The following is a 24,496-nucleotide window of genomic DNA, read 5'->3' as shown; positions in this document are numbered from 1 at the left end:
GGAGATATAGACATAGATATGAATGCAGAAACAGCTTCCACTGCTTATTGAAGGCTTCCACAATAAAATTTAGAAGCTGTTCATGTACTTAATACATGCCTCACCTGATCTAAGTGCTTCATATAAAACAACTCTGGCTCTTTCCAGTGGCCCTATGTGATACTTAATATTAACCCCATTCTACAGATGAGGACTCTGGGACGTGAGACGCTGAGTAACTGCTACACTTCACGGCTTCCCATTGGTTAAGGCCCAACCTCATCCAGCACAGTCATCTACCTAGCACCTAGGAGGACTCCCTGCCTGGAATTCCTCAACATCTGAGGACACTTCTAGAGAAAGCTTGTTTTCCTTTGACTCTCACCATGCTGCTGTCCTCCCAACACCTCATGTCGCACATCCCCATACGCCATATGACCAGTTGTCCCCTGCTGGATGATACTTTCCCAAGTATCACCTATCGGAATTGTTCTCTCCTTCCTTGGTCTTCCCCTTTAGCATTATATATTTACTATGTGCTTTTTTTATAGTCCAGTGTTTACTGTGTACAGTCAGTTCTCATTATTCCCAGTAGCTCTGTTCTATAAAGTCACTGTGGACACAGCAGCAGCAAACACTGAACCCACTGCTTGTGAGGAAGGGCAGGGTTAGGTTCTTAGGAGCCTCTGGTCATACAGTTTGGTTGACTGGTCAATACATAATTTTGTTTTACATGTGTTTGTATTAAAGATACCTTATTTAATAAATATTGTTGACCCATTAACATTGAACTCGTGGCCAATCACACCCTGAATGAAGCTTATCTAACACATCTTTTCTGTTAGGCATGTCGTAGCCTTCCTATGCTTAGGAACATGAGACAACACTATGGCATGATGCCTGGAGGACACTTTAAACAATGAAACCACCAACAAAAAGCATAAAAATGTGAACACTATGGCACTATATAGACTATGAAAAGGATACTTTTTTATGATATGAGAGCCGAAGAGGAAGGCAGAGCACCACTTTGTTGCACCTTAGCAAAGGAGTCAGCAAGTGTGTCAGGCAGCTCATGTTTTGATGCTCTACATGTTCTCACAAATGACCTTGAAGGTGACATGAGTATTGATTTGGGGGTCATGAATAAATTTTAGTGAATGAGCAAGTTCACAAATATAGAATCTGCAAATTTTAGATATATATATATATATATACACACACACACACATATATATATATATATGTACCCCTCATTATATTGTAAGTCTTTTAATAGCAAGGATCATTCTTTTATTCCCTCACAGCATAACAAGGGTGCCTTGCAGACAGAAAGCATCAAAATTAGATTATAAAGAACTGAATGTGGCATACTAATTATGCAACCGAATGAAATTATTAAAAATTCCCCCTTCTAATAGACTAAAGTCATTTATGAAATACTTGTAAGCTATGACCTAAGTGAGATGTTTTGGAATAGACTTCTTTCACTTAACCCTGAGAACAATTTTTTGAAATCCTGATCGGTACCACCTATATTTTGCAGGTGAGTATATTGAGGAGGGTAGAGTAACCTATTTTTCCAGACAGAGGTTTTAGACTTGAAAGAACCGTTTGAGAGATGATCTAGTCCAGTTTTGCCATTTTACAGATGAAGAAAAGGAAGAAAAGAAAAGTTGAATAACTTGTTCAAGGCCATCACCAATTGTCAAAGCGGGCAGGAACACCAGGTTTCTACCCCTAAATTCCTCTGACTCTTAAGTGTCCCTAAGGATACTTTCATTTCGCCACACTGCCAACTTTAACAGCCACTGGCTTAAAATGTCCTCAGTGACAGAATGAATAAACTCTGATGAATAAGCAACCAATTGGTCCAATTACACCACAAGAAAATTATACAAGAGTCAGATAAGACAATGCCAATTCTATTATATCATGACATTTAATCTCCTGTTAATACATTAAACATGGGTTGTTAAACCATCTACTGCATCTTTTTGTGGGTTCCATCATCCTTTTGCCAGAATCAATGAGACTTTTGAAAAATAAATGCTTGGACTATCATTATATTAGAGAAAAATCTGATAATCTTTGTTACTAAGATTGTCCCATAGTTCATAAGCACAATTGTACTATACTGTATTTAGATGATAGATTTATTTTGTTGATATAAATTGACATTTAGATTACAGATGACACTGGAATCAAAAAATCATGTGCAGAGTGAGCAGAGGGTTATGTGTTCCTGGTTGTGCCAAAACTAGAACCATGAGGACACTGCCAGTCTTAGATGCTAATTTGCCATCATCTGAACTTAATGTAATAGAACAAATAAACTTAAAACATGACAAGAAATAATCTTTGCAGTGCCAACTTAAAAGAAACTAAGGCAGCTTCACATGTAAGACAGAAAAATTGAAAGATTTCACATGTAAGACAGAAAAATTGAGAGTTGCATAAGTTATTTTCAGGAAAGCATTTTCTTATATGTTTACCACTATTTTACTCTTTCCAATTTCTTAGAAAAGAAATGGTTCTAAATAATTTTTCTATACAATTGGGAATTTAAGTTAATTCTTGAAAAAACATCAGAGAATAAATTAAATTTACAGTATACTTTGTATTAGGAAGAAGAGGATGATGAATAGTTTAAAATGTCTTCTCAGACTAAGAATCCTGAAGCTCTAGAGCTATCACAGCATGGCCCATAACAATTTCCTATTCATTCAAAGACATTGCAATAAAATTTTGTGGTTTATTTTCTTTTCTTAAGCCAAAATTGTGTTAACTACACTTTCTTCATTAACATCTTTATTTACCTATTATGGAAATTTCCTAAGTCCATTTTTAATACTTAATATTAGAGTGCTTACATTCAATAAATTCTGTTTCAATAAACTGGCTGAGATTATCTGGCTTCCTTGAGAGTGCTGCTCCAGTTACATAAATTTAATCTGGGAACCCACTGAACATATTCTCAGTTTCACCAGATATATAAATGATATTAGGAAATACATAAATTTTTGGAAGACAGGAACATTCTGACACAGCCCTTTAACAAAAATGACAAGAATTTAGAAGCAACTTCACTGTGCTGGAGTGTTTCAGATTTGAATTTGAGTACTACGTAGTTCAACCTCCACGCTACCAAGATAAACATTATGAGAAAAAGATCAAAAGAACTGGATTTTACAAAAGACACTGGAATCCAATTTCTTGGGTAACTCCTTAATATATTTAAGTTAAAGAAATCACCGGTCATTTTCATCTCCTTACAGGATTGTTTAAGAATGATTTCATTCCAGGTGCTAACCTCTCAAAAGAAAAATCAATGTCAATTAACAGAAGCCAAAACATTTTGATATTTTTTGAAATGAGAAAATTAAAAAATTCAGATGTGCTGGCAAAGATTTTTTTTTTTTTGATGTGTACCTGGGAATTCAGCTTGTTCAACTGGGATTGCGACATTTGATTAATTTGCTGTAGCTCTTCTTTCTCTTGATTAAGTCTTTCTCGGTCTGATCGTTCCTTTTGGAAGTCTTCTTCATATATTTGTACCTAGGAAATATTAACTTGCTGTTATTGTTAGCTTCCTTTTCCCTTAGGCCGTTTAAATAATTTTGGAAGAGGTTTCTCCAGATTTGTCCAGTCTGAGTCATTCCTATCTTCTTCCTATAAATACTTCTTTGTGGGACTCCACCCTAACAGATATGACTACAATTTTATCTTTCGCTTTCTTTAGAATGGCAGTTCTCAACTTTTTCCTCCTTGAGTATGTATCAAGAATCCAGAAGCAAAGGAATAACATGATATTTTGAAAAAATTTCCCTCACCCATTATTCTGCTGCATATTCCATTACTGTGATGAGCTCTCCAACCTAGTGTTAAAGGTCACTCTTTTGGAGCAAGTCATATATTCCTAACACAAGGCTTTGATGTATGAATACTGCTTGAAGTACTAAAAGACAGTTTACTGATGATAGAGGTGAAGCAAACCCACTATTCACATGCCAGTTTCCAAATAAAAATTATAAGTTGGACACAAAATAGAAATGAAAGGCTCATGTCTGTGGAAAAGCAAAGTATAACTGCTAAAAAGTATTCATGAAAGTTGCCCCAGTAATTTTGGGGGTATATCCCCCCAAAAAAAGTAATGTTTTAGTGAAACTACTCTCAAGAGACATTCCAAATCTTCCAGAAAAGTAATCAAATAAAAAAGAAAAACAGACTTCATTATTATTGTATTTAATTGGCATAGTGTTGACTGACAGCTTGGAGACTCTAGTAGGTAGATTTATGATAACAAATGAAGCTTAGGGAATGAAGCAAAGGTATTCCTCTGAGGATCATGATTTAAATCACAACTTACAGTGGAACCTAATAGGTTTCTGTCTATTAACACTAATGCACATTGCATCTTCATCACCAACAGTGCAACACATTTTAACTAGAAGTTTACCAATTTTAAGTCAGTAATAACATAACAAAATGTAATAGGATGAAATTAAACATTTTATACAGATCTAGATGCAAATACACATATTTCATTTTAAGGTTTTATTTACCAGAAGCAGGGGACTACACCCAGCCAAGTTGATGTTTTATTTTTTATTTTGTTTCTGCTTGAGAGCTGAGGTTCAGTTCCAGACACAGTCAAACTAATGCTCTGTAAACAATTACCAAAGGCAACTAAAACGGGAGAAGTCCATCTGATCATAAGGGAACGCTTTTTATCAAACAATACTGATAGTGATATCATTGCTTTAGTCTGGTGGCCAAGATTCTGGCTCAGTTTCTCTGTGAATTGTAATTCTTTGATGTTTCACTTAGCACTTGGTAACATAATGATTGTGTGTGCCCCATGAGAAATGTGTAGGGTTAAAATGTGTATGTAGAAAGTTAGCAAAAGAGCCACATAAAATCTAAGGAGATGGATTCTGGTCTACTCTTGGGATATTGGAAAAAAGAATACCTGTCATTGTCTGTATCAAACATGAGGTAAACCATGACTGCAAACTCTGTGTATAAGAGTGACTCTCTTGCATGTGGTGTATATTATATGAAAGCATCAAAGATGATTCAAGTGTCTGGACATAAGCAGGACTTCTTTTCAGAGGAATCCTGGTGAGTGCCAAAATTTAGGGGTTGAGAATTTGCAAAAGCTTTAATACTCTCAGTACTACCCTTATTCTCATCATAGGTTTATTTTTAAGCTATATATTTGATCCTGAATGTAATGAGGTGGATTATTCAAATGGAGTTGACAGAAGAGAAAAATCTAACTTTATCATCAGGTGCTCTGAATTTTTTAGATATATCTATAAGAAGTAATAACAATAGAGTAAACAACAATAACACAATTGCTCAATTCTTTATGTGTATTTCATCAAGAATCTTTGTAATTGGCACTTGCTCAGAACAAAATAGCCAACAAATTGTACTCATGGACATCAGAAAAATAATTCTTTCCAGCCCTTTGTTCTATGATATTCTCTCCCCCACCACTAATATATTACTAACAATGTGTGCTTTGGAGATAGGAATTCTTATATGTATCCTGTATTTGTTGAGATTGCATGAAGTGTTGGAGGCTTTACCTACATGAGCTTATTTAAGCTCTCACAGTAAAAGAGATATGATATGCATGGGGGCCCCTCAGCTATACCACCTCCAGTTAGCTGAACTAAATTTTGACCCAAGTAGTTTAGGATGTCCTATTTCCCCCATCCCTGTGCTGCTGACACATGCAGAGGCTTAGAGAGGGCATCCTGTACTCTTGCTGTCCACTCAGCAACAGGGAGTGAGGCTGAGTGAGTTGGGTGAGTGCATCAGTAAACTGCTAGGTGGTGCCATCGATCCATGTGGGTGGATAGCAGATCTGGCTCTTCAGTGATTATGATCACTGCAGAATATTCGCTTTAAAACTGTCCTTTGTGTTCAAAGGTCTGGAGGCCGACAGCTACAGAATAATAGCCCAGCTGCTACTACTTTCTGAGAAAGTCCAGAGTCTGGATTAACAGTGTTTTAAAAATAAATTAGGTCTATATGAAACTTTCTAGATCCAGTGCTAACAGAATAGCACCAAAAGGTTAATTAGTATGACCTTCTCTTAACTGCATGATCTTGGGCAAGCCATATTAATCCACCTGAAACTGAATTCCCTCTTTTATAAAGTTTGAGTTGGGCTATCTAATCTGTATTCTCCTATCAAGCTCTAAAATTAGATAATTCTAATGAAAACAAATGCAAAACCTTTGACACATTTTGAACAGCAAGACTTCTAAAAATGTCAAAAAGGAAGAAGAACAACAACCCCTCCATTCTCCACATGATCCTGCCACTTTCAGCTTCTCACCTGTTGTTTGAGGACTTCCATTTCTGTTCTCATCTGCTCATGGCTGAACTCCATTTCAAACTTGCCCGAACAGTTCTCAGGAAATGAAGAACACTCGATTTTTAAGGCATCCTGGAGAGCCTGTTTATAAGATAAGCACACTGTGAACTGAGTTATCACATCATATGAACTCCTCTGTAACTGTTACCATCATCTCAAGTTATTATTTTAAAATACTTTAAGACCAATATATTCAAATTAAGTATATGCTTCCAATGAAGTGGGCTCTGATTTACAGTGGAAATAGTTCAATCAATTTTTTCTTAAGGGGCAAGTGCTATAGTAATATAGCACTATTGCTATAGTAATAATACCAGGAAAAAAGTGTTGTGCCAGAAGTCTTTAAAGTGGCAAGTCAGAAATATTTACTCAGAGTCACTGAATTTAATTCTTCCTCTCAGAATTCCAAGTTGTAAGGGTTACTCAAGAATATATATCACACAAATGAAAGAAGCAATGTGAGTCTTTCTTAATCTGAACTATCATCCTGAATCAGTAGATCTGGGCACTGAGCTTGAGAACTTGTAATCTTCAAAAACAGGTGCTGCTGGTCCAGATGATATTTGAGTAATATTCTTCTATAGAGCCATAGGAGAGGGGGCAACCCATAGAAATGTGAGCCTATGCTGATTCACTCTCTGTTAGATCTGCCATACGCTTGCTTTTCTGCCCTGTCCTCCGCAGCAAACCATGACCTAGCTTAACCTGCCCTATTCGTTCTCCAATAAAATATCCGTTAACTCACTACAGGGTAGAGAGAATGCTCTGCTTTCCTGACATTCAGCAGAACTTGGAGTTTTCACAGTGGGGTGAGGAGATATAGGAAATAGACTTAGATTTGCCAAGATGATTACCGTCCTTACTAGCCCATGATGCCCTGACATAACCTACACTTGATCAGATCTCTTGAAAGCCACTGCCTCTATGCTGAACACCTTGGTTCAGGATGAGTTCATTAAAATGGCTGCCAAAGATGGTGACACAACATACCTCATACTGGTGTGATCTCAGAGCCCACACGCAAAGTGACTACTTGCTCACTATTAAATGAGTCCTCTATACAAATAGAAAAGGTTCACTTGCAGAGTTCCAAGAATTCACTTCCTCTGTGTTTTTTAGTAGCTTCGGTGATGTTTGATGATACTATTAATAGCTCACTTACCTGAATTACTATATAATATGGCCATAAAGGTAGGAAAAGCAAATCAAACTTATGGTCTTAAATATGTGTAGACAGACTAAGAATTACCTAGTAGAATGTCTTATGGTCTCTGGATATTGTCTAGTCCGGTCAAAATGTCATTTTTAAGGAAGGTGTAAGAGAAACAAGAACTTTTTTCTCCCTCCAAGAAGTTGAAGAAACAGCAAAAGTTGTTTAGTAATGAATGTTTTTTTAGAATTTGTTTTGAAGCTACAAAGTTCTAGGAAGTATCATAATAGTTACAATTTTTAAAATTGTCGTGTAGTTGTAGAGAATCTAGGGTGGGGTAAGCCAAATGAGTTAAGACAATGAAATATGCCGGTTCCATACCCTACACCTATGAATAGACTCTTTCTGTGGGTCTTGTTATATTTGAATTTCCTGGTCTACCTTTCATGCTATTCACACTTCTAGAAATTTTGCAAATGAGTCACAAATGAAAAGTGAGTCTAATAGATATTCATTCCATCTTGGGGCTTTCCAACTTCCTTGAACAAACATCTGTTAACCCATTCTAGAATAGTAATTTACCATCTGCACAGATACACTGTTAACAATTCTACCCATCTCACAATGCTGAGATGTCAGACAAATCAATTTTGCCCATGGGTGGCACTGGCTAACTACCCTCAGGTAATTTCTCACTTTGGTTAAACATCTGGCTTCTCTTCAAGAACTTGATGAAAACAATGCCTATGGGTATTTCCTTCAAAGCCACAAAGTTGAATTACTCAATTATACAGAGCATATGCAGTTGTGTGAACTTCTGACAACCATATGCTAATTACTAAGCTGACATGCTACAAATTTCTGCTGAGTGAATGAGAGGGCAGGCAGCTGGCTTGTGCAAGTAGGGTGGGCCCCAGATTCTATGCTGTGATGGACAGTGAGCATGATCAGTTCCCCAAATCAACATTTTTAGTAACTTCTATTTACTACGGTGATAGAAAGAAAAAAAAAAGAAAAATTTATCCTGAAAAATAGAATAATTTCTTATATTTCATGATACTAATTCATGCATTAAATGAGAAAAAAAGCTCTTTTCATTGCTCATCACTTTATATTTATGTGTTTTTAAGTGAAAATTTAAGGTAGAGCTGTGGGAAATTATTTCTGGCTTGAAGCACCCTTTTAATTTTCCTTACTACTCATAAGTAATATGACATGCCTGTTGAAGTATGAATCCCAGTGCCAGAATTAACTATTGAACATATTATGTACTAGCTAACAATTCATTCATTGATTCACCCATTCAACAAATATTTAAGAACATACTGTGAGCAAGGCAGGCCCTATCCTAAGCACTTGAATACAACAGTAAACAAAATAGGAAAATCCAGGGCCACATTGTGACTGTTGTTTTTATGAGTCCTTTCCTCCAAATAAGTATATATGTTATATTTCATAACTGCATTCTTATAAAGATGAATATGTTAATATTGGAATTTTTTTCAACCTAAAAGTTCTTTTTCATCTTCTGATTTTAAGAGAAATTAAACATAATAACGGGCCACTACTAAAACTGGTGTGTGCCCTCAACACTATGCCTGCCATGCCTGATAGAGAGGTAGGGCTGAAAAAATCTTACCTCTATGGGGCTTACAATCAAGATTGGGAGACAGGAAATTAATAAAGTAGTCAATGTGAGACATTAGATAAGCATATATTAGATAGAAATAAATTCTAAGGAAAAATTAAAATACGAAACAGTAGAGCTGGAGTATGTAATTTCAATGAAGATAGCCAGGAAAATCTTCTCTGAGGTGATATTTGTGTGAAGAACTGAATTTTACTCAAATTAATTTTTCTCACTGAGATATGATTTAATCAAAAGAGTTATAGAATTTTTACAAATTAAAAAATTTCTGTTGACTATAAATACAGATACACAAAAATGAAGGGTGTACATGGACATGAGAAAAAACAGAGTTCTTGGCTGTTCTAATTTCTACAGTCTTTATATCCTCATGCTTTCATTTAGAGAAATGAATTAGAGAATGAAGAAAATTTATTAAATAATACATCAGGAATGGGAGACATTTTAAACATAAGCTCAATTAATGTTAGTTTCTCTAAGTCATTTGTGGAGAATTTCCAACAGAGAATAGAAGGGAAAACTCATTTGCCCTGAATTTGTTTCTCTGAAAGTTGTTTTTCTCTCTTAGAGGATAGAGAAGTACATTGTTTATGCAGTCATTCTCTACTTTCCCATTTTTCTCCTGAATAATTACATGTCCCACACACACATCAAATATAGCATTGCATTTGTAAAGCACCCTGTCAACGATGCAGGCACATTCTTAACATTTGGGGAATCTTTAAATGTCACCTCTGAACACTAATTAACTACAAGATTGCACACAATCCAAAATGCAGGGATTGAGCATGTTTTCAAGGCTAATCACCTACTCTTGTGCTGGAAGACGACTGTGTTACTTTGGTCAAGAAATGTCTAGCTTGAGAAATGAATATCTCAATTTAACTAAATTCTATAAGTATTCCTATGGTCTACTTGTGATAAGACTCTTGGAAAAGTCAACAGCAAAGGATTTAATTTTTTGCCTGAGTAAGTCAGCACTTTCCCCAGAAAATTAAGCTATTAGTTCATAAAACACACAGACACACGGCACACATACACATGCAACAATGAAGCATCATCCTTTGCAGCAACTCACAGGTGGCCCGTCTGAATAGTTAAATCAGAACAAAGGTTTTAAGCCACTTGTGTTTTCCTCCTAACAGACCTACTCCCCTCCACCCGCCATTGAAGGCGAGTTTTAGGATCATTCTCAAGAAGGGCACCCTCACCATCCTCGCTTTGGCATTTCACATGCTTCCAAAGAGCCTGCATCACACTCAGCTCCTGGTGATGATTTTCAAGGGCAGCCTGTTTCCTCAGGAAACTTCTGCGGTTGACCAAGAGATATGCTACTGGTCGCAAACGCCCACTTGCTTTTTGTGGTTCTTTGAACTAAAAAATTGTTCTTACTGTCTTCTATAATCTCGCCTAATTTCTCTTTTTCATGATGATTCTTTGCAGGGACATGAATTCCCTAAAGCCTCCTTCGCCAAGTACGGCTGAGAGCAGCAGATAGGAGTGAATTACAAAATTACAAAGGGGCTCCTGCACAAGCCCCCACGACTGGGAGCACCCACGCGCGCAGGAGGCTTCGTTGTGACTCTGTCAGGAATGTGCTCTTCGTACAGGGACCCCTCATTTGATCTCCCCAGCTTGACTAGGCCTGATACCTTGTTGAGGCGTTTTATCTCACATTCATAATGTTCCTTCTTCCTGTTTGAGAGAGCATTTTTTTCCTTCAAAAGCTTGTTTTCCTTCTTCAATTCATGTAGTTCTTTATTTAGGTTCTCCTTTTCCTTCTGTAGTAAAGAACAAGAGAACAAAAGTCAAAATCAATGAGATGCTAGTGTAGGAATACTGAAATACAATAAAAACAGAACTTAGTAGATTTTCACATAACATTCCATTTCAGCAATATTCTCTGAGTGGAGGTCAGAAGAAATCTTTCTTTTATTCTGTATGCTAAGTTTGGTGACCCCAGAAAAAGGTATCAAAATTCCCAATCCTCACTTCCAAGGGTCAAATGGGTTTCCACTTAAGTACTGCTACAAGGGGATGGGTAAGTGATTCTTGAGTAAAAGTGACTGAATGTTCTAAAGACAAAAAATATATATTGTTGCAATAAAAAATACTAAATATGTCAAAGCCTGATCCTGCATCATGCTGGACTGGAGAGAAGAGGATAAAATTTCAAGCAAATAAGACCCTTCACTACAGATAAGTACACAGAGCAAACTGTATTGTTGTGATTATTTTAAATGGAAGAGATCAACTTGTCCAACTGCCATCACTGCTCCATGTTTCAGAGCATCTTGAAAGAGTTTCACGATTGAAATGACTGAAGCAAAGATAGTTGCTTAGACACTCACAGGCTCTGGATTCAGACAACATCTGTGTTCTCACTTAAACTTTATATTCTAGATAGTGAACTTTTTGTGGCATGAATTGGATTTTTAATGAGATGGAAAGTTTTACCTAGTTAAAAATATTCCAGAACTTACGTAAATCAAGATGAGAAAATAGCTAATATACATGTTAAAGTATGTTGTCCTAGTAATTAATATTTCCTAATACAGTAATTAGATTTAAGAAATCTACTCTGGGTGATTTGTTTTCCTTAAAGGTAAAAATATTTGATTCTATCTAAATAGGATGGGCTTAAACACTTCAAAAATGAATCAATCATTTTCTAATTTTGCATAACCTAAGAGAAAATTATTTCAACTAGAAAGTGGTACCAAATACATGAGGGAAAAATTGCTATGATTCCTGGTCAGGGAGTAAATGGAAAGGGAAAGGACTACTACACGGCCAAAAGGGAGTTGCTAAGCCTTGTTTGTTTTCCTCTGACTCTCACAAAGATATCCTTAGCGAGATAAGAAAACCTGGACTGATGTTGTCTGTACTGATTTTTTAGACACTGTGCTAAGATTTGTGCACACTTTAAAAACACAGCCAGTGCCTCGTAGTATCAGTCACAAGACTTCACCTGAAAACATTTACAGTTGTTTTTTTTCTTAACATATCTAAAAAAATGAAGCCATAAGAACTTAAGTTTTCCTTCCATTTTCTACAATATTCATGAAGTCTTGTAACTTAAAGTAAACCCAAGAGTATATTTTAGGAGAAGCTGTCACCTCAGTTGCCACCATCTCTTTCTCAGTGGGGGTTAAAGGAGCCCTAGAACCTGGAGACTGGCTTCAAGTCCCATTTCCCAGTTGCTATGTCAGTAACGTTGGCAAGTCTTGTGACCTCTTTACATCTCAGCTTTCTCATTTCTAAAATGGCCAAAACACTGTCTTCCTCACAGGTGGGCTGAGAACGTTAAATCAGATAATGAGGGTGAAGTACTTTTTCAAATGTTCTATTTTTATGATTACACAGCAATACCTTTTGTAAAACTAGAAAAAAAAATCAGCTGTACAAATACAAGGTACTGTCATATTATTATGAACATGTAACAAAAATAATAGATAGGAGTAAAAGAAAAATAAAAAAATTAATTTTCTCCCAAGCTGAAATGCCCTATAATGATATCACAAAGCTATGGGAAAGTGCTCTCTGCTCATAGAACCCAGCAAATTCGGGCAAGGGAGGAGGAAGCGGGCAGAGCACCGCCTTCCCCGGGTCTGAGAGGCGGTCCTGATGGGTGGCCCTGGGGACTCGCCTGCCCGCGGCCCTCGCATTTCGGTGCCCGCTCAGCAGGGGGTTGATGTTACTGAAAGGACAAGCTCCCGAAGGCAGCCGGTGGCCGGCCGCGGCCCCGAGGCCTGGGGACGGCGCCCTGGCCGCGCCCACCTCCTCGCGCCGCAGCCGCTCGCGGGTCAGGTCGCGCTGCCGCTCGCTCTCGCCCCGCCTCTGCTGCCGCTCCGTCTCCAGCGTGCCCAGGAGTCTTCCTGCCGCGCCCAGTTTCGTTTTCAGCTCTGCAACCTGAGGAAGCCGTTCACGGACGGTTGCACATAACCTCCCCTGGAGGCAGCACAGCCCGGGACTGATTCCCAGCCCCTGCTCAGGGCCAGACTCCCCAACTTCAGGGCGTCCCCGAAGGAGGACGTCCCCGTGCCACCGCCCCTAACAAAGATGACGATATTTGCATTTAAAAAAGAGCTTCCTCTACCTGAAAAAACAAATACCCGAACAGCCTACAGCCCAAATCCCTTGTTGCCCAAACCACACAGCACTTCCAAAGGGATGAAAATTTAGACCTTATAAAGAGACGCTTCTAGGCTGTTCATTCTATTCTCAGCTCTCCAGAAGTGCCTTGTCTGATCCTGAAAAGGGCAGGAGGCTAGAGGGTAAGCGAATGTGCCTACAGAGAAACACTGACGCGGCCTTTGTTCATCGGTGACCTACAGTGCTTGACCTGGTCTAAATGCCGAATTCGTTTTCAGAGTGGCAACCGCCAGGTGAGAGAAGCCTTAGAGAGGGCGCTTCATCGGAGGTGGGCGTTAGACCCACTGTTAATTCCAAGTCCTCCTGAATCTGCAAGCCATTCAAGGATGTGGCTCTTTTACTCAGGGACCACTATTCTTTAGAATTTGGAGATGGACCCAAAAGCTGCCCCAGGCTGAATGTAACAAGTTGGCCTGACCGTGGCCTGGTGTAGTGGGAACATTATCCTGCACTTCCTAAATGTAATACCTCGGAGTTCAAATGGGGAAGAAGAGCTCAGGACTGCTGTGTTACTCACTTGCGGTCAAGTTTCTTAATTATGAATTATTTAGGGGAATTTGCTTTCTCTTTTCTCTCTTTTTGAACATGAAATTTAAATTTTTAAATTAACTTTTACCTATTAAATTCTATTTTGTCCAAAAAATTTCTTCTCCACCAAGCAAAATCTTCTTAACAGATAACATGCTTTAGAGAGAAGACAGGTTGCCCGTATTCCCTCACATGTTCACCATCAAAACGGTTTGTTTCTTTATCCATGGAAAATGGTTTATACTCTCTAATGAAAGAATTAGGGCAGTAGCCTTGCATGAAACAATATGAACTTCAAACCACCTTTCACTTCACTTACAGCCTTGTGTGTTTATAGCTGCTAGTAACAAAGCAGAGGCCAGGATACTCTGTGAGCTGTGATAATGTGCACAAGAACTCCAGGGTCATCACTACACGCTAATTTTGTCCCTTTAGTTCCTTTCATTTGCCCTGCTCAAGACAATTCACTATATCGTTCATTAATCTTCAGTACCAAGGGGCAAATATTACACTCAGTACCATGCCCCACATTTATTTTTCAACAGTTGACTACCCACAAATCTTGTCAGCTGAAATCAGTGAGAATCTACACACAGTTGGCTCCCCCAGCTTATTGATTTAAAACAAATAGCCAGCAGAGAGAGGTGTTTACCTTTCTTTCATATGACTCTTTCATACTTCTAAAGTGCTGATCCCATTGCTGATTAACTTCCAGGAGCTGAAATTATTAAAATTTGGTAAATCAACAAAGGGTTTCTACCCATTTGGAAATTTGGCCAAAATGAAATCCGTTACTGAGGTTACTAAGATTTTGGAAGCTATGGGTGAAGACAGTATTCCTTTCAAGTTCTGTTAGGGCTTTAATTAAACACACACTCACCTTTTCCTAAGGTTTACATATGAAAAACTATATACTCTTAGGTATATATCTTAAGGCCAGCATGTTTATGGGCAGTTGAACAGTTTATTAACTGAACGGTCAACTGAACAGTTAGCAACTTTTAACTTTGCTTAGTCATTTGAATTTTCATCTTCTTTGTTTAATCCAACCAAAAGCTGGTTAAAAAATTCCAAGTATTGATAGTTTCCTGTAAGATGTATTAACATATGAAGAATATTTTTTCAAGCCTTTCCATATTGTTCAGTATGCTTACATTGATTATTATAATGGACTACTTATCCCCGCTTTTTAAAGCAGAATATATAATAACAAGCTCCAAATCCCATTAACTGATAATCATTTGCTTGCAGTATTATGCTTTTAAAAATAAACTCATATCCAAAAGACAAGGAACAACAAATGCTGGCAATGATGTGGAGAAAGGTGAGCCCTCCTACACTGTTGGTGGGAATGTAAATTAGTTTAACCATTGTGGAGGGCAATATGGATGTTCCTCGAAAAACTGAAAAAAGAAATACCATTTGACCCTGGAATTCCATTCCTAGGAATTTACCCAAAGAAAACAAGATCCCAGATTCAAAAAGACATATGCACCCCTATGTTTATCACAGCACTATTTACAATAGCCAAGATATGGAAGCAAATTAAGTGTCCATCAGTAGATGAATGAATAAAGAAGATGTGGTACACATACACAATGGAGTATTATTCAGCCATAAGAAGAAAACAAATCCTACCATTTACAACAACATGGATGGAACTAGAGGGTATTATGCTCAGTGAAATAAGCCAGGCAGAGGCAGAGAAAGACAAGCACCAAATGTGAAGTATAACAACAAAGCAAAACTGAAGGAACAAAATAGCAGCAGACTCACAGATTCCAAGAAAAGACTAACAGTTACCAAAGAGGAGGGCTTGGGGAGGGTGGGTGGAGAGGGACAGAGAAGGGACTACGGGATATTGTGATTAGCACACATAAAGTAGAAGGGTCACAGGGAAGGCAGTATAGCACAGAGAAGACAAGTAGTTTTTTGGTAGCATAGTACTATGCTGATGGACAGTGACTGCAGTGGGTTGTTTGGGGGGGGGGGACTTGATAATGTGGGTGAATGTAATAACCACAATCTTGCTCATGTGAAACCTTCATAAGATTGTATATCAATGATACCTTAATAAAAAATAAAAATAAAAAAATAAACTCATGATTTGTAATATATACTCAATAAATGGATAATATCACCTCTGAAAGTATTGATTTTCAAGGAATAATAGTTCTGTCATAAGACAATATTTAGAAATAAATCAGGCTTCAAATAATTTGGAAGGTTTAAAACCATGCACTAGATGGAAGGAAGGAAAAACATTATGACGTGTGCATTATTTTTCTTGAAAGGGAAGTCTGCTACTTCCTACACTAAGAGAAACCCCAACCATAGCAATATGACAGATATTGAGAAGATAGTCACAATGACTAAAAAATAGTAGGTCTTTCTTCTAATTACAAAATAAAATATCTAATCTAGAGAAGCAAGCAGTTGTTAGGTAAGTTATCTGGAAATAGATGCCTATTTAGTATAAGACTGTATAGTATTATTATACAAAGATACCTGATCTGTTGACATTTTAGGGATTAACATTTCTACGCTGAAGTAACATTACTCTGCTATAGTTCAGTAATTTTCCAGAAGGGCGTATTTTTTGCAGTATCAAAAAGTTGCAGAAGGCACCATAGAAAAGAACATGTAAGATACAACATATAGAATGGTTTGGAAAAGGAATGAAAAAGTTGCCAATGTGTACAGTGCTAAACTTGTTACACTTTTCTCCTCTTTTTCTTTGTCAAGAAGAATAAAGATGTTCTAACATTCATTAAACTCAGAAAAACAGAACTCAAAATATCCATCACATTCCCAACAATATTTTAAGAACAAACATTTTTTATGATAATGTTCCTTAACCCTTGTGTGGTCAGATGCCCAATGTATGGAGTCATTGCACCTAAATTACTATACTTAAAGCCTTCTGACAGTTTGAATTTCAAGGTATGTCAAGTTGCAAGGCATAAAGGGCACAGGTGATAAGCTCACATGATCCATGTGGAGAAAACATCTAAGTTTTGAGAAAATTATGATTATAATTATTAGATTTATGACTTTCTCATGTTTTCAATCATGTGCACAAACACTGACAAAGAGAAATGTAGGTGAATAAGAAAAAAACATTTGCTTTTAAAACATTACCTCTTTTCTCTGTTTTTCCAAGCACTTTATCTTTTGTTCTAGAGAATCTGTCAAGTTCTTTCTGCTTGATGATTGAGCACCCTAAAAAAAAACAGTGACACAAAATAGTGTATAAAATAAACAGGAGCAATGCTGTGCTTCACAAACTCCATGTATTTGGCTAATCTTGTGCTGTGATTTATAAAAATATCTTATTCTAACAGTAATAATCCTAACACCATAGTCCTTCACAGAGGCCTGTTTATGAATAAACTTTATATTTTAGAATCCTTTATGTGAATTAACTATCAAAACAATTATCTAGTAAATTATAAATGTATCTATACAATAGGCAACTAACAAATTGGGATTTCATGAGTTTCAATTTCAATCATTTTTCCAAAAAAAATTGAAAATTCAGAATATAATGCTCATAGATATCGGCTAAGTTTCATGGGCACATTGTAGGTATTTACATAACAAACATTTCTAAAAAGTTATTTTTGTGGATGTGGCCACAATCTGAAAGTGGCCCTGGCAAAAGTCAGAGGAATTACAGAAGCATCAAGAAAAAAAGACGACCACATCCATCTAAAAGACAGCAGACAGACCCTAAAACAGTAAGTTAACTACCTCGGTGACCATCATACAGTTATGTTTAAGAGGCTGGCAGAGATTATCCAGTCCTTTGTAATCATAACCAGCCCATTGAATAAAGCCAAGAGGTTACAAATTTGGATTAATAATACATCATTGGCACAGTGAAAAAGTTAACCTCTCTTTTCAGGCTTTGTTTTGTCTCTTTTAGCATTGGGGGTATTGATTTAAAGAAAGCATTAAAGCTCTGAAAACTGACTGCCACTTGTCTAAACTGACCACCAACAAAGCTCACCTAAGTGCTGTTTTCTCAATTTTAATGCAATAGTTTTGTTCCCATGTCATCACTGAGTCATATCAGACAAAGAATTGGGTGATGAGGGTAGTCCCTAAATATGCCATTCAGTGTCAGGCTGAGCACTTACTGTGGACCACAAAATTGCTTAAATATATTCAAGAACAATTAAGAAATATTTTCAAAATGTGTCGGCCTTTGCCAGAAACATTTACAGGAAATGTTCTTTTGCAACCATCATGGGATTTCAGGGACTTTGCTCATTACAAATGATTTATAAAACTATTTTTCTATCTTTTTACTACTTACCTATGTCTCACACAATGTTTTAGGGTTGATATTTTACGTCTCTATAGATGTTGTTCTCAGTTTTCTTAACTTCTTCCTATTCAGATTCATGTATAATTAAGGCCACATTTTAAAAGAGACATTCTTCTGTGGGTCAATAAATTCAGAATGATAATACCTGTTTCTGACCTCAAGAGGCTGGTTTGGCTGATTGCCAGAAATAACATCAAAATCCAGGTGATGCTGATGGTGGGTCTTAAAATTGGGCTTTCCCTTTTTTAAGAAGACTTCTAAGAAACCGAACTCACTCTGGATCAGAACAGACTAAATATTAGGCACCTTTGATCTGGAAAATGCTGAGCCAATCTACCTAGTGTGCTCAGAGCTCAACAAAACAGAGGCACAGTGCAGCTGGGTCTAGACCAGTGGTTCTCACCACAGCAGCGCACCAGAGTCATCAGGGGAGCTTCTACATATAGGGCACCCTGAACGCCGCAACAGAATTTCTAATAAAGTAGCCACTGAACACCCATTTCCTTTTTAATAGGCTTTATTTTTTAAAGCAGTTTTAAGTTTACGTCAAGACTGAGTGGAAGATACAGGTATTTCTCACATATCTGCTATCCCCACACATGTGTACCCATTACTAACATCTCTCACCAGGGAGGTGCATTTGTTACAATTGATGAACCTACATTGACACATCACCCAAATCCATAGTTTAGATTAGACTTCATTCTTGTGTTGTACATTCTATGAGTTTTGACAAATGTAGAATGACATATATGTACTACTATAGTATCATACAGAATAGTTTCTCTGCCCTAAAAATCCTTTGTGTCCACCTATTTTTCTCATCTCTATTTTCAGTACATTTCACAGATTAACATGATTTATACTAAAGTTCAAGTTTCTCCCATTCCAGACCATGCTTGGGAACAGGGATTTGGGGTCCTCAAAAAGTCTTCTATTTGTGATGTAGAGAAAAAGTCTGACTAGCAAACATTTGTATGACCCTGCGTTCTGGGAATTCATATTAAGAGCAATTGAATAGTGTGCTTTTTCTTTATGTCATATATAATTTTCTCTAGAAATAACCCTTGATGTTTATTTTATAAATGAGAGTTCTGAACAGCTAGGTAATAAATCTGCAAGAGAGAGAGAGAAAAGCACGCAGTAATAAGAATGGCTTGGAAGCCATAAATGTATCCAGGGGTGTCTTTGGAGATGAATCATTTTACCACAGTTCATATTTCTCAGGTGTGTATTAAAATGAAGTGGAATCCTTCAAGCACAAGTTTTTGTGAAACCTTTTCATTTATATTTGCTTTGCTTTCTGGTTGCCAATCAGGTATCTGATGTTGAAATAAATATAAAGATTTTCAGTCATTGGTTCTACTAAGGGCCTAACAATTACACTAAGGGCCTCACAAATACATACAGTGTAATCTGTGGTCAAAGTATCTAGGCATTTCTTTCTCATTCACCACAACACCCAGATCAACTTCTAAAGTTCTGACTCTGCTAAATTAAATACTTAAATGAACATAAGTGTTCCACGTAGTTTCCATTATACCTTGGCTATTTAAAAAAAAAAATTTAAGAAAGCACTTTTATTCATTCACTGGTTTACTTAGTAAACATCTGTTGCAGTAATCAATAACCAAACAAAACTATGCTGTTCATTGTGCATATATATATATATATATATATATATATATATATATATATATATATATATATAAATGTTCTTTATGGATATGCTATTGCTATAATATGTTCTATTTTCAATCATGACAATATAATATTCTTTCCAAATTTTACATTGAACCAAATTCTTCTAAATCAACACCAAAACATGTCACCCATAGAACTGGGTTGCTGAAAGGAATTTGAACAGGATTTAATCTTACTTTGTAAAAGAAGAAACATAGCTCAGAAGAGTCCAAGGAAATAGTGACAATCACCCAGATATTTTTCCTTGTTTAATAACATTGGTGAAAAATGTAGAGCAGATTTTAGTCAAAGAAAGCAAACTAGCAAAAATATCTAATCCACTCTTATTAATCATTGCATAGCTAACCACTGGAAATGCTCTCAGTGCTAGAAATGGTCAGTTCATCCCCTATGAAGGCGTTCTTACCTCTGCCTGCTCCGTGGAACGTTCCGCAGCGCTCGTGATTGTGCCCTGTATGCAATGTGCCATGGGATCTGGTTTTCCTGGAGACTTGGAAAGTGGAAAGAAAAAAAGGAAGAAAATGGCTCTTACGGTGTCTTTTAAAGTGAGACCAAATATACAAAGTTTTTAGAAGACCACAAAGTTAACTCATGACAGAAAGTAACAGCAACAGGCAATAGTGTTTCATTAAAAATGAACAGAAGTGACTCTGTATGTGGATTGCAGAGAATAAGGTTATAAGCACAACTGTGACTTTAACATTTCTTCTCTTCCAAATAGGGATTTCCCAGGATGTCTCAAGTAGGCAGGCTGTGACTAAGTCGGGAGGCAGATTAGCCTTGCTAGGGTATGTAAATTGTCATCCTTCCTTTACTGGCAGCTTCTCCCAGTGGAGGAGGAAGTTACCGCAGAAAGCCTGGGCAAACCAAGTCGTTGCTCAGTAGCCTAACTGCCATAACTTCATTGTATTTCCCAGAGCAATTAGGTAACTGTTGACTTTTTGACGGAGTGGTTCCTTGCTTCCCTTAAGGCAAAATTTTCTGGCAGTGCATTCTAGGCCTGAGTTGAGCCTTGTGGAACTTTAATGAGTTATACATTATTCTATAAGTTCTACTGATTCCTATGAAACAACAGGAGAAAATTTATTAAAAAGAGAATGGGCATTGTTTGCAAAGCTAATCTTCTATATTCTTTCTCAAGTTTAAGACTGTCTTTTCCATAGGTCAAATCCAGATTTTCTCCATGACCCATTTGTAGTTAAATCTTTTTTTGCACTAACATTTCAGCCCTAATTAGTTGACTTGTTATTTTACAGGGCATTGAGGCAATGGACCACTAGTCAGGTAGTACAGATGAAAGCCTGGGAAGATGGATGCCTGGAGCTACACAACTGAGTCATGGTGACGCAGAAGACCTCATTCTGGGCGTGGACGAGGGGCAGCAAAAGACATGGCGCAAATACAGGAAAGCAAGCAAGTGTTGCTGAAATGAGAAAAGAATTTGCAGTCAATCACTTAATTTACATTTTTCTTTAGATTTTCTAATGAGATGGTTACATGTAAGTGGGATAAATCCTAGCACTCCTGAAATCCAAACTCCTGAAAAGGTAATAATGGATGGCCAAGACTTGGTTCTCCCTTTTCTCCTTCATATTTTCTACCACTCTCCGACTCTTCCTATGCTCCAGCATATTGAATTCCCTGTTTCCTGAAATGAGTCCTCCTCCCTAACACGTGGTGTGCTCTCTGCGGGGAGCAGACCCCTCTCCAACCAGGGACCTGGAAAACCTAGCTAATGCCTCTCTTGACCCCTGACTTCATTTGACTCTAACCAACCAAGCAGAATGCTTTCTGTAGCATTTACAATAGCTTATTTACATGTTCGTGTGTGAATGTTCAACTCGTTAGCCTCAGTACCATGGCATGGAGCAGGTGTTCAACACATTTTGCTGAATGAACAAATTGAATATACCAACTTTACAGGCTTTCTGCTGTATGTGTGTTTGTGGTTTTACTTTCTGCTAGTTTCTTGGTCTGTTTTGAGAGTCTGCTAAGTGAAATGGAGGTGGCATTTCCTCAAGGCAATATCTAAAAGTACAGGTGGGAATTAAATTGTTCAGAGTTCTAAAAGTAAGACTTATGATTCACATATGATCTTGTTTTAGAGGATATAAGCAGAGATCTCCTAGAGACTGACACTTCATTAACACTAAAACTTGCTCATCAAAAAAGAAAAAAAAATTCTATAATATATAAATGCTTTCCCTCCAAACACACAGATAAACACACACACATACAATGTAATTATATATAGCTTAAGGTTCCCACCAGCCTTATCTGTGTATTAGGTAAAAATAACCTAGTGGATGTGGTAACAGCGACCTAGGGAAGTAGTCTGAAAGAGTACTTTCCTGCCAGGAAGTGGTATGCTTGGCACTGTTGTTTTAGGGTCTCCTCTGTACTGATGGTCCCCTTTTGCACACTCATTGCATCACTGTGGTATAATGGCTTCTATGGACCAGAAATCCCATGCCTTTGTATTTGTCATACAATTCCTTTGCCTCTTCTGCTACGCAGTTTCATACTAAACAAGTTCTCTATTAGCTCCAGAGAGCATGTGGTGATTTATGAACGAACTATAATTCTTCTGGAGAGCCCCAAGTTTCACTTGAGGAACAGGGAACTTGCACTAGGTCAGTGCTAGGAAGGAGCTGGATATTCTCTGCCATACATGACTTCCCCACCTCACCTCTCCCGCTCTCACATGTGAGAGCTATGTCCTTTCAGAGTATGACTTTTACTCAAGCTTTGTTTCATGAGAAATCTTACTAGCTGCAATAACTCCCAGAAAACAGACAGGTCACTTCATGTTTCCAAGGTGATTTTGAAGAGTCCACATTGCTCAAGTGACAAAAATAGAGCAGAAAATAATTAACAAAGAGAAATACTGGTGAAGGAAAGGACCAGTCACTGGTCTGTAACTATCATTTGAGTTGATAATTCTCTCAAAACTAGCCAAGACAGGAAATTACATTTCTATAAATTCTTGGAGGTAAAATAAACATGTCTCTTTCCTTACTATCTTTTCAAAATAAGGGTTGAAAACCTCCTTGCTTCCTGAATTGATTTGCATGAATATTTAAGTGAATGTGCCATCTACGTAGGTGAGAGAGTACCCAGCAGCCACGCTAGAGTCAGGCCATGTAGTTTCATATCTCAGCACTACCACTCACTGCTTGTGACTCTGTACATCATGCTCAGGCCCCTACGGCTCAAGATTTATAAAACAAGTAGAGTAAAAGTGTCCTCTTCCTAAGGGGCCAAAAGTGTCTTTCTTGCTATTGTAATAATGCATATAAGAGCTTAGTATTAATAATAATCTAACCTTAAAGATAGAGACCTATCGATCAACCTATTTATACAGCAAATAATATGACAAAAGGAAAGGGCCCTCAATCATTTATGTTTCACTTACTATGCACTTGGCATTGAGTTGGCTCCAAAGAAAAATAAGCAAAGGCCCCCACTTGCAGTGAAGTTAACACACAGACACACACTCACACATACACATCCGCATGCTCACACCATGTGTGTCTGCCTGTAGGAATTCAGAGGGAGCTCGTTCTCAGTTTTAATAGTTATGGAAGGAGTTGAAGTTTCTCCTGGGCCTTGAAGGGTAGAAAGGATTTTGACAGATGGAGAAGGTGAGATAAACTACTGTAAGTGGAGCAATTTAAAAGGAACAGAGGACAAATCTAAGTATGAAGGATGCTAACAACCCACGCTCATGTAGTATATCTAAAATTGACTTGGAGCTAATTGTGAGGGGCCTTAAATTTCAGATTAAGAAAATTTGACATTATTGAATAGGCCATGGGGAGCTACTAAACCCAGAGCAAAGGAATAACATGGTCAAAGTGGCTTTTCAGTAAAAGTATACCTGGAAATGTGCATTATATACTAAATTGGTGAGCCTGACAACTGCAATACCAATTAATAGACATTATCAAAAGTAATATTCAAAATACTTAGGAGTTCATGGTAATCAAAATATTTAGCATCCTTTCACCTGGGGCACTCAGAATGGGCCTCTTAGACTTTCATATTAATAACTTCCTTGCCATCTCTGTTTGTATGCCTAGTGGGCACCTCCTCTTTGTCTAAAATCTATTTTCTGACCTTCCCCATCACAGTCAAAGATGACTTTCAGGCTCCTGACTAAAAACCTTGGAGTCATCCTTGATTCCTCTTTCTTTCACAGCCTGTATCCAATATATCTGAACGTTGTGTGGATGCTTTGAATATATGTACACAGAAGCGAGCAGTATATTGCCACAAAAGCCTAGAGACTTCCCAACTTAATGAGAGAGTGGCGAGGTGAAATAAACACACCTTTTTATAACTTTTTCAAAGTGGAAACTTTAATATTTGCTTCCTGGTATTATTCATCTGAAAATTCTTAATATCCAGCAGTAGCTGGTATCTCATGTCAAATCCTAGCTCCATCATGTACTAGTTTTGTGACCTTGGGCAAGGTACCTAACATCTTTGGACTAACCAAGCCGCCATCATCTCTTACCCAGATAATTGCAGTAATCTAATGGCCTCCCTGCTTCTACTCTTGCTCCTTCCCCCTTCTATTATCAACATAGTAGCCACTGTGTA

At 37.5% G+C, this 24,496-nt stretch overlaps 1 protein-coding gene across 8 annotated transcripts in view; it reads right to left on the bottom strand.

The window, feature by feature from the left end:
• Positions 1-24,496, bottom strand: part of TNIP3 (TNFAIP3 interacting protein 3) — a 109,897-nt gene that overhangs the window by 30,600 nt on the left and 54,801 nt on the right. For 4 of the 8 annotated variants that reach the window (XR_012131600.1, XM_073237099.1, XM_073237101.1 and 1 more), the window contains exons 3-9: positions 20,298-20,381; positions 16,996-17,076; positions 14,507-14,572; positions 12,952-13,224; positions 10,824-10,952; positions 6,335-6,454; positions 3,412-3,537 (exon numbers count right to left, since the gene is read on the bottom strand). Coding sequence is in view for 7 of the 8 variants with exons in the window: in XM_073237099.1 (XP_073093200.1) it covers positions 3,412-3,537; positions 6,335-6,454; positions 10,824-10,952; positions 12,952-13,224; positions 14,507-14,572; positions 16,996-17,076; positions 20,298-20,381 (879 nt within the window). In the remaining variant the exon portion in view is untranslated. Of the gene's footprint in view, positions 1-3,411; positions 3,538-6,334; positions 6,455-10,823; positions 10,953-12,951; positions 13,225-14,506; positions 14,573-16,995; positions 17,077-18,175; positions 18,252-20,297; positions 20,606-24,496 lie in introns of those variants that run through there. The other 4 variants (XM_073237105.1, XM_073237100.1, XM_073237103.1 and 1 more) reach the window with 4 other exon arrangements.

This window comes from Manis javanica, chromosome 5 (genome assembly GCF_040802235.1).
Source record: "Manis javanica isolate MJ-LG chromosome 5, MJ_LKY, whole genome shotgun sequence".
Taxonomy (NCBI): Eukaryota; Metazoa; Chordata; class Mammalia; order Pholidota; family Manidae; genus Manis; species Manis javanica.
This window is presented reverse-complemented; position numbering and strand designations above follow the sequence as displayed.